General features: G+C 39.8%; 1 protein-coding gene and 1 pseudogene across 1 annotated transcript in view; one reads left to right on the forward strand and one right to left on the reverse strand.

Moving 5' to 3' along the window:
• Window positions 1-1,934, reverse strand: part of CD4 (CD4 molecule) — a 15,066-nt gene extending 13,132 nt beyond the window's left edge. The window contains exon 1 of the mRNA XM_006891351.1: window positions 1,826-1,934. Coding sequence (XP_006891413.1) covers window positions 1,826-1,934 — 109 coding nt within the window. The remainder of the gene's footprint in view (window positions 1-1,825) is intronic.
• Window positions 1,935-15,418: 13,484 nt separating this feature from the next.
• On the forward strand, window positions 15,419-16,462 carry LOC102854561 (annotated as a pseudogene).
• Window positions 16,463-16,683: the final 221 nt, after the last annotated feature.

The raw sequence follows: 16,683 nt of genomic DNA on the forward strand, positions 1-16,683 counted from the left end.
GCCATCAGGTGAAATCCATGTGTATAACCTGCGTTTATGTCTCTTAAAAAATGTATTTGCAACCCAGAGGTACGCGGTTCAAATCCACCAGATGCTCTGCTGGAGAAGGAGGGGGCAATCTCCTCCTGTACCAGTCAGATCTGATTTGACGGTACACGTAAAAACAATACAATAAAAAAAATAATAAATTATTTCATTGTTATACAATGCCCCCCCCACGTCCACTCCACTATGTAGCTTTCATTCTGAACTCTTGTCATGATAATAATACCTAATCATATATTTCTCCTAAACAGTTCTCTCCCTCATCTGTTTCAATGCAGTACACATTAATCATTCCCTCTTATTCCCCCTGCCCCAACTCCTATGTCAGACCCGCTTTACAACAGTGGCACTATGCAATATTTGTCCTTTAGTGACTAAGATATTTCACTCAACATAATGTCCTTCTTGTTTTTCAATGCAGCATAGTATTTCATTGTGTGAACGTATCAGAGCTTCTCTATCCATTTTTTGTTGATGGACACTTGGGTTGTTTTCAATTCTTTGCTATTGTGAACAAAACCACAGTAAACATGGGTGTGCATATATCTGCTTGGGTAGCAGTTCTGGTTTCTTTAAGGTATATTCCCAGTAGTGGAATTGCTGAGTCAAATGGTATTCCTATTTCCAACTTTTTGAGAAAGTGCCATACTGCCTTCCATAGTCGTTGCACCATTTTATATTACCACCAACAGTGAATAAAGGTTCCAGTTTCTCCACAACCTCACCAGCAGTTGCTGTTTGCTGTTCTGTTAAATTTTTATATTCTTACTGGGGTGAGGTGATATCTCATAGTTATTTTGATTTGCATCTCTCTTAGAGCTAAGGATTTTGAACAGTTTTTCATGTGCTTGTTTGCCATCTGAATGTCTTCTTTGGTGAAGTGTCTGTTCATATCCTGTGCCCATTTCTCAATTGGGTTATTTACCTTTATCTTGTCGTTGTGCTCAAGTATTTTATAGAGTTGAGAACCCAGAAATCAGCCCATCTCCCTATGGTCAACTGATTTTTGACAAGGAGATGGAATCATTTAAGTGGGGCAGCTACAGCCTTTTTAATAAATGGTGCTGGCAAAATTGGAAAACTCTCTGTAGAAAACTCAAGCAAGATCCACACCTCACTCCATAAACAATAACCAACTCGAAGTGGAGCAAGGACTTAGGACTAAACCCAAGGACTATAAACTTCATTAGAGAAAAGTTTGGAAGAACTCTAGAAGTCCTAATCCACAACATAAACCGTCTTCCAAGCATCCTGAAAAACCTACAGCAAGGAGAGGATAAAATAGATGAATGGGACTTTCTAAGAATCAAATCCCTAAGCACTTCCAAAAACTTCTCCAACAGGGTGAAAAGGGAAGCCACAGACTGGGAGCAAAAGTTTTTAATTTTCATGAAGACCAATTTAAAAACTTTTCATTTTATTGATTGTGGGTTTTTTTTATAAAGTCCAAGACCTCTTTTGTTAGCTAGTTTCCTATTTTTTCCCTGTTGTTTTTATAAAAATGTTATAGTTTCCATTTTATATTTAAATCTGTGACTCAGTTTGTGTTCATTTTAAAATGGCTATTAATTACATAAATTTTATTAATTAATTGTAATTAATTTTGTTATTGTTAGGTGCCATCGAGTTGAGTACGACTCATATTAACCCTAAGAACAAAAGATCTGAACCCTGTTCATCCTGTGCCCTCCTCATCTTTGATTTAGATTTAGCTAGGTTTTTGTTTGTTCTTTAGGATTTTTCTTTAGGTCCTTAAAGTACAAGCTTAGGTGATTGAGACTTTTCATCTTTGCATTGGGCTCCCAGGAATCAAGAGCTACCTCAGTGGCAGCTGATATTAGCACTGCTTCCACCATGTCCTGCAAATGTTGATATGTTGTATTTTCCATTTAATTATAGTTGTTTTACACATCCCTTGAGAGTTTCTCTTTGAGCTTTAAGGGGTTATTTAGAAGTTATTGTTTCATTTCCAAATGTTTGGAGAGTTTCCTATTATTTTTCCATTTGTATTTTCTGGTTAGATTTAATTTGGTCAGTGAATGCACTCTGTATTATTTCAACTATATTATATTTATCAAGGTTTCTTTTGTGGCTCAGAATATGGTGTGCTCTGATGATGTTATCTATTCTGCCATTTTGGGGTGGTAGAGTCTATAGAAATCTATTAGATCCTGCTAGTTGGTGGCATTATTGAGTTCCATATCCTTGCTGATTTTCAGTACAGTTGTTTTTCATTTATTGAGAAAAAGCTGTTGAATCCTCCAATTATAATTATAGATAGAGTTGTCCATTTAGTCTTTTAGTTAGATCAGTTTTCCCCTCATATACTTTGCAACTCTGTTATTTTGTGTCCATCTTTCTTCTGAAGTTTGGTTGGATTCAAACCTGCAGAGAGGCATGGACTTTGGGTTAGCAGTGCAACCTGTTACAGACTACACAACTTGAGAGCACACAGGAAACTAGAGGCTCAGTCAAAGAGAGGAAGACTTTCAATGAGACCATCACCACTGCAAAAATAGGCTTACTCACAGCAAAGATTGTTAAGAGGCTGCAGGACTGGGCAGTGTTTTGTTCTATTGTGTGTTGGGTCACTGTGAGCTGAAGCAGCCTCAATGGTACCAATAAAATAATAATAATAACTTAACAATTTTTATGTCTCCCCTTTTATAGTTTAATTCTTTAAAAATATTTCCTCTCCTGAACTCAAATTCTTATAAGCTCAGATTTAGTGAACCAGTTAAGACTGGAGAACTCTCAGAGACTATCATCCTGAGATAATCTTTAAGCCCTGAATGACAGCTATCCAGTGAGAGCACCTTTTAGCAAAACAGTAGATTAGCACATAGAGTAAAGGCTATCTTCTGTGAGTAAAATCACTTACTCTACTCATTGCTTCTAATCCATGCCCCCCAGGCCTGTCTTTAATTATTTTTGGTGAAACATTCTTCTACATCGTATAGCCCTGGCCTGTCCACTTGTTGTACAGAGAGGAAACTCGTGGTTGCTGTGAAGCTGAACACTGTGACACTGATGTGTCAAATGTGATGATGGTTACCCATGGTGGACGGTGTTTGGTGGAGCTTCCTGGTTAAAACAAGCGTGGAAGCAGAAGTGGCATCCACTTCCTTAATAGCTTGTCTCTGGAAACACTATGAACCTGGAGAAAGGACAAAAGTTATACAGATGTCCAGGACTTTCATTCATAGGGTCACTATGAGTCACCTATGACTTGATGGCACTTAACAACAACAGCACAACATACTTTAGAGGATTTAGGGGTTGCTGTGATGATGAATCTTGTGCCGTTGGGTTGTCAAATGCCATAACGGTTATCCATGCATGGGGGGACAGTGTTTGGTGGAGAGCTCAGTTTAAGACAGGTTTGGAAGCATCCACTTCCTAAACAACATGTCTCCAGAAATTCTATGAACTATGATATGTGTTGATAGTTATAGAAAGGCTTCAGGCCATTTGTTCATAGGGTTGCTATGAGTCATGCTCTACTTGAAGCAATCAACAACAACAACAGCAACATACTTTAGAGCACCAGACTATAATAATTTTGATTCAGTTGTCAAAAACATAGTTTGGAAAATTTTAGATGAGGTGAAAGCCTATTTCTAAAACAATGTTTTACCCAGTTTTTCTTCCTTCTTGATACAGTATTGTAATGTTTCCTTCTTTTACAATTTCTTTTCTGTTTAGAAAAAAATTGTTTTGTCATCACTTTGGGTGACAAAGTTATCTTAGGTTTTTCTTCATCTTTATTTCCCCCTCATCACTAAATGAATATTTCCTGCATATATAGGGTTCTAGGTTGACAAGATTTTTTTGTTCTGTATTTGAAAAGTCTTGTGGCACTTTCTTGTGGTCTCTATGACATCTTATCAGAAATTCTCTGGCATTCAAATTGCTTTCACCCATATAGCTGTCATTTTTCTCTGGCTCCTTGGAAGAGGTTTACTCTGTCTTCATTTTTCAGAAGTTTAATTATGATGTGGGTTTTTTTAAAATTATTACTAAATTTTATTAGTTTTAATGAACATTTACAGAGATTTTGGGTTTTCATTCATTCATTGTTGCACTGTTTTCTCTACCCTCCTCTCCAGTTCATTCTTCTTCCCCCCCAAATGTCTGTTTTAATTGTCCAATTGCCACAGTGCTTATCAAAGCCAGTTCTGATTAATCTCCTTTGTCAGTATGTCCTTTGCCATTCCCTATCACTCCTCCCTGAGAGAGACTTCACCCTGATTCATAAGGAAAAGGGGATGGCGTATTCTCTTAGCTACTTCCTGCTGAAAAGGGATGCTGTGGGTTTCAGGGTGAAGATCTTCTCTCACTACTCTAAAGGGCCCCTTTGGCAGTAGGAAACACATAGACTATTATGGAGATTGATTTTGGAATTTAGATGCACTGTTATCAATTGTGCTTAGCTGTACATGTTCATATCCTTGAAGATGTATCATGGACATGATGTGTTTTTTTACATATTTTAAAAAGTTTATTTTGCTTGAAGTTTGCTCAGCTTCTTGAAGCTGAAGACAAATCTTTGTCTCTTGCCAAAGAAAAGTTCAGCCATTATTTATTTGAGTACTTTTTTAGCCCCACTGTCTTTTTCCTCTCCTTCTGGAACACCTGTTACACAAATATTAGATCTTTTGTAATAGTTCTTGTGGTATGATGAAACACTTTTATATGGTCTTTCTTGCCATGGTCTTGTCATTCCTACAAAATGATTGGGTGAGATATGCAAATAAGGTTCTTGTGGGTCGCTATTAGTGTTGAACAGCAATTGCTAATGTTGTAAATAAAATGCAAAGTATCCTTTAAAGGTAGGATCATGTAGATCAGGTGTTTGGCATCTTAATAAGGGAATTGGTTGGTTTTGACATCCATTAGTCTTAAAAAAGAGCCAGTCCCAGAGTAGAGAATCTCATTACCATGAAGAAAGAAAAGCCAGGACTGGAGCATGTCCTTTGGACACAGAATTAATACACTGAGAACCTCCTATACTCAGGAGACAAACAAACAAACAAAATGTAACACCAGAGTCAGAAAAAGTTGACGAGAAGTAAGATAGCAAGAATTGGCAGCAGAGAAATGGTAGTTGGACAGTAAGGAGACCTGTGTAAGATGGATGTGGTAGGATTCCCAGTCTACTGAGTAAGGAAGCTACAGTGGGCATGCCAACCCGTGGAGCACAAGAGCTGAGTACATTTACACAGAAGCCTCCCTGGCAGAGTGAGGTGATTCTAGATACTAGTTGTCAGAGCTGAAGAGCTTACTCACACGTGCCAGGGCAAGGTAAAGGGCTAACAGAAGAGGACTGTACTGAGGGGCCAACAGGATGCTTGCACAGCTGATAGGAGCTGAGAGAACTATCTTGGACTGAAGAAGGGAGGTTTTGCCTCCCTGCTTCCTGATCCTAATCTTAAATTGTAGCCTATTGATAGCAATCCTGAGTTATAACCTGTTACTTCTCAAATAAACCCCATAATCATGGATGTTGTCTGCGTATTCTCTGTCGCCATTGCAATAAATTGTTGGACCCTGCAAGAAACAAAGAGTGCTCTGGAAGAGATAACTGGTGTCAGCATTGGTAAAAAGGTTGGAGAGAGGAAGACTGTCTGACTTCCCCCTCACAGGAAATTGCTTTGGGCTGATTCTGATAATTCTATCCACATTATAAACGCAAATTAAATAAGATAATGTCAATATACCATTTTTTAAAAAAAATATGGAATGCTTCATGTATTTGTGTCATCCTTGTGCAGAGGCCATGCTGATCTTATCTGTATCATTCTAATTTTAGTATATGTGTTGCTTAAGCAAGTACTCATTACACCATTTTTATAGTTCAAAACAAAAGTATTGTCCACTTTTTAAAAGAAAGTCAATTTTTTTCTGAGGTTTTGTTCAATGGTTTTCCCCACCTAGTCTCTGTTATTCAGACTGGGTGATTATTATGACTCAGGAAATTAATAGAAAAATTGCATTGGGAAAGTCAGAGACCACTCCAAAGTACTGAAAAGCATTGATATCAGTCTTGAGACTAAGGTGTGCCTGATCCAGGCCATAATCTTTGCAATTACTTGCTATGCATAAAGCTGGATAATGACTAGGGATGATAGAAGGAGAACTGATGCCTTTGAGCTGTGGTTCTGTACTGTCAGGAGAACAAACAGGTTCATCTTAGAGAGGGTGAGACCAGGCTGCTCCTTGGAGGCAAAGATTCTGAAGCTTTATCCAACACACTTTGGGTATGTTGCAAGGTGGGACCAGTCTTTGGAGAGGGACTTCATGCTTGGGAGGATGGAGGAGCAGTGCAAGGGAGGAATACCCTCAATGAGATGTAGGTGTGTCAGAGACAATAAGATTGGCACAGGCTAGAGCAGGGTTTAGGGCTTTTGTACATAGGGTTGGTATGAGTTGCAAGTGACTCAATGGCACATAACAACTTTCTAATTTATTCATTCTTTCCTTTGACTCTCTAGTCTGATGTTGAGCTCATTCACTAAACTTTGCATGTCAGTTATATTTTTTCTGTTTTAAATTTTCATTTACTTTTCTTTATATTATCTGGTGCTTTTCTAGGGCTTTCTATTTGTTGTTTTGTTTATTTCAAATGAGTTTCTCATTGCTCACTAAAACATTTTTGTCAGGACAGCTTTAAAATATTTGTCATATAATTCTAACATCTCTCTCTTCTTAGTTGCAGCACTATGGATCATTTTTATATGGCCTTTCTTGTTAGAGTCTTATAACCTTCTCCAAATATTTGGATGGGACTATCCAAAAAAATAAATCAAGTGTTTTGGTCCACAAATGAAACTGAACAGTTTGCTCACAATGCAAATAAGGTTCCTAACACCTTTGGAGTGGGGTCATGCAAAGATGGTGTGTAGATCCCTAATGAGGAGATTGCTTAGTTTTGCTATCTTGCTAGGCTTAAAATGAACCATCCTAGATGCAGAAGAGGGGAACTTCACTATTACCAAGATAGAAGAATTAGGAGCAAGTACATCCTTTGGACCCAATATCCCTCTGCGATTAACTTCCTGGAGAGAATTGTAACCCTGGGATAGCACAAGATGTTGAGAATCAGCAGCAGCAAAATGGTGACGGTAGAATTAGGAAGGAAAAGTGAGATACCACACTGAGCTTTTCAGTCCATGAAGAAAGGCAATTACCATTGAGTACCTCTGGGCACTTGGCAGAGTTAACCTTGTCAACTTATAGAATGAGCAAACTAAGTCTCTCAGGCAAAAGCATACTGATAGAGTTAGGTGACTCTGGAGCATGATTGGTAGAGCTAAAGAGCTTTGTCACACTTTTTCTAGCAGCAAAGAGAGTAGGCCTGTCTAAGAGGCCTGAGGAACCAAGAAACCAATGGCTGAGAGACCAAGGACCATGGAGAGGTCTGCCCGGTGTGGGGGGAATGGCCAAGAAGCTGTCCTGATTAGAGAACTGTATTCAGCCTTTCTGACCCTAAATTGTAAATTGCTTCTTTCCTAATACACTCTATAACTGAGAGTATTAGTTGTAAGTTCTATGTGTCATTGCACAAAAATTATGGAACACATCAGAGTAGAAAGCATCATGGAAGAATGGCTCGTAAAAATATTGGAAAAAAGAGGTATTGGTCTCTACTTGACAGGAATGAGCCATAGACTGATGCTCATAGTGATTCTTTTTTGCCTTTATGGAGTTAGAAGAAGTCAGCAGATGCCTCTGGCATGTAATTTTTTATATTAGTGCTGGCATCTACTGATGATTTTTTTAAATTCTTTTTTTTAATTTTATTTTTTATTATTATTTTTTGTTCATGTATCATCAAATCAGATCTGACTGGTACAGGAGGAAATTGTCCCTCCTTCTCCGGCAGAGCATCTGGTGGATTTGAACTGTGTACCTCTGGGATTACAGTGCAGCTTCTTGTCACTCGGCCACCAGAGCTCCCCTTGATTATTTTTTTAATTTCATTTTGGAATTTCTTGATTTTTGGTATTATGTATCATTTACTATTGCAATCCGACATTTTTAAATTGTTCTTGAATATCATCAAATCAGAACTGACTAATAACTGACCCTCCACCAGATTTTCAGAGGCAGTAAATAGCATAGAGGAGATTGCAATTTTTCTCCCAAGAGCAGCTGGTGGATTCTAACCATGTACCTTTGGGTTGGCAGCACAATTCCTTACCACTGAGCCACCAGAGTTCCTTATTTTAAAATCAAGTTATATTATTTTAAATCATATTTAAACTTTCTTTAAGAGACTTTATCTGAAATTGCTATGGCAGGGAATCTAGGAAACTAACTTCATTGCTGCCAGGTGAAGGCAGGAGTTCATGCTCCTCTCTTGGCCTCTACTGAGTAATATTCCTTATTACTGGGGCAAAATACCACCTACAAAATGTTCTTACCAAAAAACAGAATATGAACTTGATTAAGCTTCTGAATATAGCCACCAATATACTCTTCATTCTTCTTTTATGAACATGGCTGTTGTTGTTATTATGTGCTGTCGAGATGCTTGCGACTCATAGCGACCCTATGTACAAGAGCCCTAAAACCTTCTCTATCCTGTGCCAACCTCACTGTCTCCGACACACCTACTCCCATTACCCCAATCACTGAATCAATCCACCTCATAGAGGGCCTTCCTCTCCTGCTCAGTCCCTCCACTCTCCCAAACATGATTTCCCTCTCCAAGGACCAGTCCCTCCTTGCAACATGCCCAAAGTATGTCAGACAAAGCTTCAGAATCCTTGACTCCAAGGAGCAGCCCAGCTTCCCCCTCTCTAGAACAAAGCTGTTTGTTCTCCTAGCAGTCCATGGTATATAACACTCTTCTCCAGCACAACAGCTCAAAGGCATCAATTCTCTTTCTATCATCCCTATTCACTGTCCAACTCTCTGATGCATAGCACACAATTACAAAGCCTATAGCCCAGATAAGGCGCACCTTAGTCTCCAGCCTGATGTCATTGCTCTTCAGTATTCTTGAGAGGTCCCTCAATGCAATTCATCTCTTGATTTCCTGGCTGCTGGTATCAGAGTGTTGACTATGGAGCCAAACTAAAACTGTTAACTATCTCAATCTCTTCACCATCTATACTGACGCTGCCAATTGGCCCAGTGGTGAGAATCTTTGTTTTCTTGATGTTGAGCTTCAATCCATATTGAAGGTTGCAGTCCTTGACCTTCTACAGCAAGTGCTTCAGGTCCTCCTCAGTTTCAGCGAGCAGGATTGTGTCATCTGCATAATGCAGGTTGTTGAATACTCTTCCACCAATCTTGATGCCACATTCCTCCTCGTACAGCCCAGCATCCCGGATGATCTGTGCTGCATACATATTGAAAAAGTATGGAGACAGAATATATCCCTGGAGGACACCCTTCCCAATTTTGAATCATGCAGAGTCTCCTTGCTCTGTTCTGATGACTGCCTCTTGGTCCAAGTATAGGTTTCGCATAAGCACGATTAAATGTTTTGGGATACCCATTCTTCTCAGAGTCAGAGTTTGTTGTGACCCACACAGTCAAAAGCCTTTGCATAGACAATGAAGCACAGATAGACATTCCTCTGGTACTCTCTGCTTTCTGCCAAGATCCATCTAACATTAATATCCCTAATACTACGACCTCTTCTAAACCCAGCCTGCACATCTGGCAGTTCTCTGTTGACATAACATGGTTAGGTTCTGAAAACTAGGTCATTATGCAAAAATTAAGGATTATTATGTCAGATGACAGAATGGAGGATCACAACATATATACTGATATATTACACCAATTATCTATGACTGCCAACTTGCACCATAACATTAACTGCCAATCACTGAGAATCATCACCCAGTCAAGCAGACACATAACCTTAATCATCATAGCTAACATCATGCTTCTCTCCCAGCTTGATATTCTCTACTGCCAGATACATACCATTGACATGCAAAACATCCTGATAGTAGACTTTGACTCTTACTGTAAATGGAAAATGTCAGATAACAAGATAATTGATAAATTAGGAGTAAGTGTATAAAAAATACATGGAAACATAAATATGTTTACGGCATTGAAGTCTATGGGGGAGAGAATAGTTTAATAGTATTATATTGTAGGGCATTATGTCTATTGTAGGAGTACGCAATGAGAGTTGCAGAGTGGATTATATTTAGGGTTGGGGGTGGGATTGGGGGAGGCGCTGGGGGGATTGTGTACCAATGAGGGAGTTTTTCTTTTCCAGGAGGGGGAGAAAGAGGGGGGGGGGAGAGGGGGGGTGGGGGGGGCGGGGAGAAGGGTGCAACAATGAATGAATGGAATTCCAAAATCTCTGTAGATGTTCATTGAAATGAAAAATAAATAAATTAAAATTTCAAAAAAATACATGGAAAAAAGGAGCATGGAACAGCTAACCTCTATTTAGAATTTGTAAATGTTAACAGAACAAAAACCTGGTTCCTTCAACCAATCACTGCAAGAAAAATACGTGTTTATAGAAGGAGGAGGAGGAGGAGGAAGAGGAGGAGGAGTATGTGTGTGCATGTGCACCATCAAATCAGATCCGACTGGTACAGAAGGAGATTGTCTCTCCTTCCCCAGAAGAACATCTAGTATGTTTACACAGTTTTAAGGAACTAATAATACAATGCATGAGTTTAAATTTTTTTGTGATTAAAATAGTACAGATAAAGTAGTATTATTAGATAGTTGGGGAAATTTGAACAATGACTGAAGATTTATTATCATTAAAGAATGTTTTTCTTTTACGATTGACAATGTTGATGTGATATATTTTAGATATTCTTTACATATTAATTATGTTTTAAATGACACTTTTAATTTACAATAGTAAAGATATCCAATTACATTTTTTACATTAACAATATCTGATGGTAATGAATGCTGAAGAATGTGGTGAAGTTGACAGTATGATGGTTAACCTTATATGTCAACTTGGCCAGTTCATGATTCTCAGTGAACTGATAGTTATGTAATGATGTAATGTGCCAGTTAAGCAATAGTGAAATTTGGCAATCATATAACTGTGTAGCTATCCTTCATTTGCAGGAGCTCTGGTGGCTTAGTGGTAAGGAGTTGCACTGCTAACCCAAAGGCATGTGGTTCAAATCCATCAGCTGCTTGGTGGGAGAAGGGTGAATCATCTTCTCCTGTGCTATTTACTGCCTCTGAAAACCCACCGGAGGGCCAGTTATGAGTTGGGTCAGATGCTACAGTACATATCAACAGCAACATCCTCTATTTATGTGTACAGCTGATTTTTTAATAACAATAACAACATGGTGTTTTGAACTTAATCATACAAATAAGTGAGAAGTAGATATGTATAAGGATGCATTGTATATTAGAAATTATAGAAGAATGTGCCGAATACAATTACAATTGAAGTAACTGAAGACCATATGAATTATGGGATGACATCAAGGATATTATCTATGAAAAAAGCAAAGGAGAAAGAAAAGACCAAAATGAATGTTAGAAGAGACTCTGAAAATAACATTAGAATGTTGTTGTTGAAAAAAAAAGAATGTTGTTGTTAGGTGGTATCGAGTCAAGTATGACTCATAGTGACCTTATGGACAAAAGATCTGAACCCTGTTCAACCCTGTGCAATCTTCACACTTCCTGACACACAAGAGCCCATTACAACAGTCACTCCACTTAGTTGAGGGTCTTCCTCTCCTTTGCCGATCCTTCACCTTTCCCATCATCATGTCCTTCTCCAAAGAATAACACCTCCAAGCAACATGTCCAAAATATGTAAGGCAAAGTCTCATCATTCTTGCTTCCAAAGAGCACTCTGGCTGCACAATCTCCAAGATGTAGCTGTTTGTTCTCTTCTCTTCTCTGTTCATGGCTCTTCAGTGATCTTCTCCAACACACAGCTCAAAGCCATCAATTCTTTTTCTGTTATCATTATTCATTGTCCAGCTCTCAGATGCGTAGCAAGTAATTGGAAAGACTGTAGTCTGAATCAGACATACCTTAGTCTTCAGAGTGACATCACTATTCCTCAATAATTTGGAAAGGTCTCTAACTGAAAATTTTCCCAGTGCAATGCATCTCCTTATTTCCTGACTGCTGGTATCAAGGGTGTTAATTGTGGATCCAAGCAAGATGAAGCTATTGACAGTTTCAATCTCCTCTCCATCCATCATGATGCTGCCTCTTGGTCCAGTGGTAAGAATCTTTGTTTTTCTGACATTGGGATGCAATCCATACTGAAGGCTGCATTCCTTGATCTTCTGCAAAAAGTACTTCAAATCCTCAAGCAAGCAAGGTTGTGTCATCTGCATAACACAGGTTATTGATGAGTCTCCCTCCAATCCTGATGCCACACTCCTCCTCACAGAGTCCAGGTTCTCAGGTAATTTGCTCAGCATACAGATTAAATAGGTATGAAGAGAGAATACAACCTTGGAACACTCTCTTCCCAATTTCACACCATTCAGTCATCCCCTGCTCTGTTCATACAATAACCTCCTGGTCCACGTATAGGTTCTGCATAAACATAATCAAGTGCTCTGGGATTCTCATTCTTCTCAATGTCAGCCATAACTTGTCATGGTCCAGACAGTTAAATGCCTTTGTATAGTCAATAAAGCACAAATAGACATTCTTCTGGTATTCCTTACTTTCAGCCAAGATCCATCTGACATCAGCAATGATAGGCCCTGGTGCCATGGCCTCTTCTAAATCCTGCTTGAACTTATGGCAGTTCCCTAACTATGTACCATTCCAGCTGTTTTTGAGTGACCTTCAGCAGTACTTTGCTTGCATGTGATATCAATGATATTGTTCAATAATTTCCACAGTCAGTTGGATCACTTTTCTTGGGAATGGGAAAAAATATGGACCTCTTCCAATTCGTTGGCCAGACAGCTGTCCTCCAAATTTCCTGGCATAGACTGGTGAGTGCATCCAAGGCTGCATCTGTTAATTGAAACAAGTTATTTGGTATCCCATTGATTCCTGGGGCCTTATTTTTTTTGCCAATGTCTTAAATACAGTTTCTACTTCCTTCTTCATTACCACTGGCTCTTGTTCATATGGTACTTCCTGAAATTTTTTTCAGTGCCAATCAATTCTTTCTGGAACAGTGACTTTATTTCTTCCGTCTTCTTTTGATGATTTCTGGGTCATTCAGTATATTGCCCATAGCATCTTTCAATATTGCAACATGAGGCTTAAATTTGTTTTTCAGTTCTTTCAGCTTGAGAAATGTAGAGTTAGTTCTTCCCTTTTTATTCTCTAATTCCTGCTCTCTGCACATTCCATTATAATACTTTGCTCTGTCTTCCCAAGTTGCCCTACAAAATTGTTTGTTTAGCTCTTTCACTTTGACATGTTTTCCTTTTGTTTTGGCTTCTCGATGCTTCAGTGAAATCTTTAGTCTATTCTGACACCCATTTCATTTTTTTCTTTCTCCTCTGTTTTTGTAATGACTTTTTGCTTTCTTTATGGATGCTATTCTTGATATCATTCCACAACTCATCTGGTCTTCGTTTATTGGTGTTCAAGGTCTCAAACCTATTGTTAAGATGATCATGAAATTCAGATCTAAGTGATTAGAAATAATATCTTGGTTCTTTCTAATGGAGTTATTTTAATTTTATTTGGCCTCAATTTGAATTTAAATATGAGTAATTGATCCTCTGACCCACAGTCTATCTATGGCCTAGTTTTGACTGCTGATAATTGAGCTTCTCCAATAATTTTTTCCAAATATATAGTCAATCTGATTCCTATGAAGCCCATCAGGTGAGATCCATGTGTAAAGTCTTCACTTGAGTCTTTTAGAAAAGGTATTTGCAATGTATAAATCATTTTTAATACAAAATTCTATCATTCCATTTCCAGCTTCATTTATACCACCACGCTCATAGAGAGGTCAAAACAAAAGGAAGAAATGCTGAACAGAACAGAAGATTTCAAAGAGCAGCACAAGAAGACAAAGCAAAGTATTACAACAAAATGTGCAAGGAGTTGGAGTTAGAAAACCAAAAAGAGTACCAGAAGATCCATGGGTGAACATTAACATTACTGGTAAGTATATTCATTTTCTCCTGGACACAAGAGCCTATTATTTGGTCCTAAAAGCCTTCTGAGGTCCCAACTCTTCTCACTATTTCTTAGTTGTTGGAATTGACAGAAAACCTCTTAAGCAGTTCCTTACTTCACCTCTGCCTTGCATGTGGACTTCCGAGCTGTAAAACAACCCAGTGGTAGATGGAATTTGTTCCAGGACATAGTTGAGCCTCTACATCTTGTGGTTCCTAACCTTTATACTATAATAGACAAAGTGCTAGTCAATAAGCCTTTTATTTTAAGAACTACCTTCCCTCTGTAACTTGATGTGTGCCACTGTTAGAACCTCTACTTGGAATATTATTGCTTTTAATTTTTGACTCATGTACTTTTAACTTGTTAGTTAAATTTGTGCCTTCTAGGCTACAACAGTTCCATGATACATCTTCAAGGATATGAACATGTATGGCTAAGCACAATTGATAACAGTGCATCTAAATTCCAAAATCAATCTCCACAATAGTCTACGTGTTTCCTATTGCCAAAGGGGCCCTTTAGAGTAGTGAGAGAAGATCTTCACCCTGAAACCTACAGCATCCCTTTTCAGCAGAAAGTAGCTAAGAGAATACGCCATCCCCTTTTCCTTATGAATCAGGATGATATCTCTCTCAGGGAGGAGTGATAGGGAATGGCAAAGGACACACTGACAAAGGAGATTAATCAGAACCGGTTTTGACAAACACTGTGGCAATGGGACAATTAAAAGATACTTTCAGGGAATATTCAACCTGAATCCTTCTAAAAAAAAAGAAAGAAAAAGAAAATAAAAAAGGGAAAACAGACTTGGCATTTCTTAAGTTGAAAGAACTGAAGAAAAAAATTCAAGCTTTAAGTTGCAATACTGAAGGGATTTTATGAGCAAAATCTTGAATAATGCAGGAAGTATTAAAAAAAAAGAAGAAACACACTGAATCATTGAAACAAAAAGAATTGGTCAACACTGAATCATTTAAGAAAGTGGCATGTGATCAAGAACCAATGATAAGGAAGACGTTCAAGCTGCACTGAATGCATTGGCAAAAAGTAAGGGCCCAGGAATTGATGGGATACCAATTGACATGTTTCAGCAAACAAATGCAGCCCCTAGACATGCTTACTAGGCTGTGCTAAGAAATCTGGAAGATGGCAGAGACCCATATTTGTTCCCATACCCAAAAAAAGGTGATTCAACAGAATTTGGAAATGATAAAACTAATATTGTTGGCCGCTGCCGCGCCAGGGGCGTGGAGGGCTGCAGGCGGCCAAGGCCGCGATTGCAAACATGGCTCAGAACCGAGACGGCGGGAATCCGTTCGCCAAGTTCAGCGAGCTCGATAACCCCTTTCAGGACCCAGCTGTGATCCAGCACAGACCCATCCAGCAGTATGCCATGCTTGAAGTCTACAACTCTTTTGAAACCCGGGAGCCACCACCAGCCTATCAGACTCCTTCCTCTTCCACAATGCCTCCACCGTCAGCTCCTTCCGTGCAGCCTTCAAAAAAGCTCAGCCCCACAGAACCCAATAACTATGGCTCCTACAGCACTCAGGCCTCAGCTGCAGCAGCCACAGCTGAGTTGTTGAAAAAGCAGGTAGAGCTCAACCGGAAGGCAGAGGAGCTGGACAGGAGGGAATGAGAGTTGCAGCACGTCGCCTTAGGGGGCACAGCTACTCGACGAAACAATTGGCCCCCACTTCCATCTTTTTGCCCAGTCCAGCCCTGCTTTTTCCAGGATATCTCCATGGAGATCCCCCAAGAATTTCAGAAGACAGTGTCCACCATGTATTACCTTTGGATGTGTAGTACCCTGGCTCTTCTCCTGAACTTCCTCGCTTGCCTCGCCAGCTTCTGTGTGGAAACAAGCAATGGCGCAGGCTTTGGGCTTTCCATCCTCTGGATCCTCCTTTTCACTCCCTGCTCCTTTGTCTGCTGGTATCGCCCCATGTACAAGGCTTTCCGGAGTGACAGTTCATTCAATGTCTTCGTTTTCTTCTTCATTTTCTTCGCCCAGGATATACTTTTTGTGCTCCAGGCCATTGGCATCCCAGGTTGGGGGTTCAGAGGCTGGATCTCGGCTCTAGTGGTGCTGAAAGTCAACACTGCTGTTGCTGTGCTCATGCTTCTGGTTGCCCTGCTCTTCACCGGCATTGCTGTGCTGGTAATTGTGATGCTGAAGCGGATTCACTCCTTGTATCGCCGCACAGGTGCCAGCTTTCAGAAGGCCCAGTAAGAATTTGCTGCTGGTGTCTTTTCTAACCCCGCGGTGCGAACTGCAGCTGCCAATGCAGCCGCTGCGGCTGCTGAAAATGCCTTCCGGGCCCCATGACCCCTGACTGGGATCCCTGGCCCTGCCACTTGAGGGAGCAGACATAGCTCCCATCCCTGGGGTCTCCGGGACTTTGAAGAGGCATCACTATTTGAGGTTTCTTCCAGTGTCCCATTCCCACAGCCATGACTGCTGAGCCTGCCCCCGGTGGGCGGGGAGCCCACTGTGACTAGGTCACAACTGCAACCCCATGCCCCATCAGGCCTCACTGCTGCCGTCTC

Source organism: Elephantulus edwardii, unplaced genomic scaffold (genome assembly GCF_000299155.1).
Source record: "Elephantulus edwardii isolate Elephantulus edwardi_28Jun2011 unplaced genomic scaffold, EleEdw1.0 scaffold00096, whole genome shotgun sequence".
NCBI lineage: Eukaryota > Metazoa > Chordata > Mammalia > Macroscelidea > Macroscelididae > Elephantulus > Elephantulus edwardii.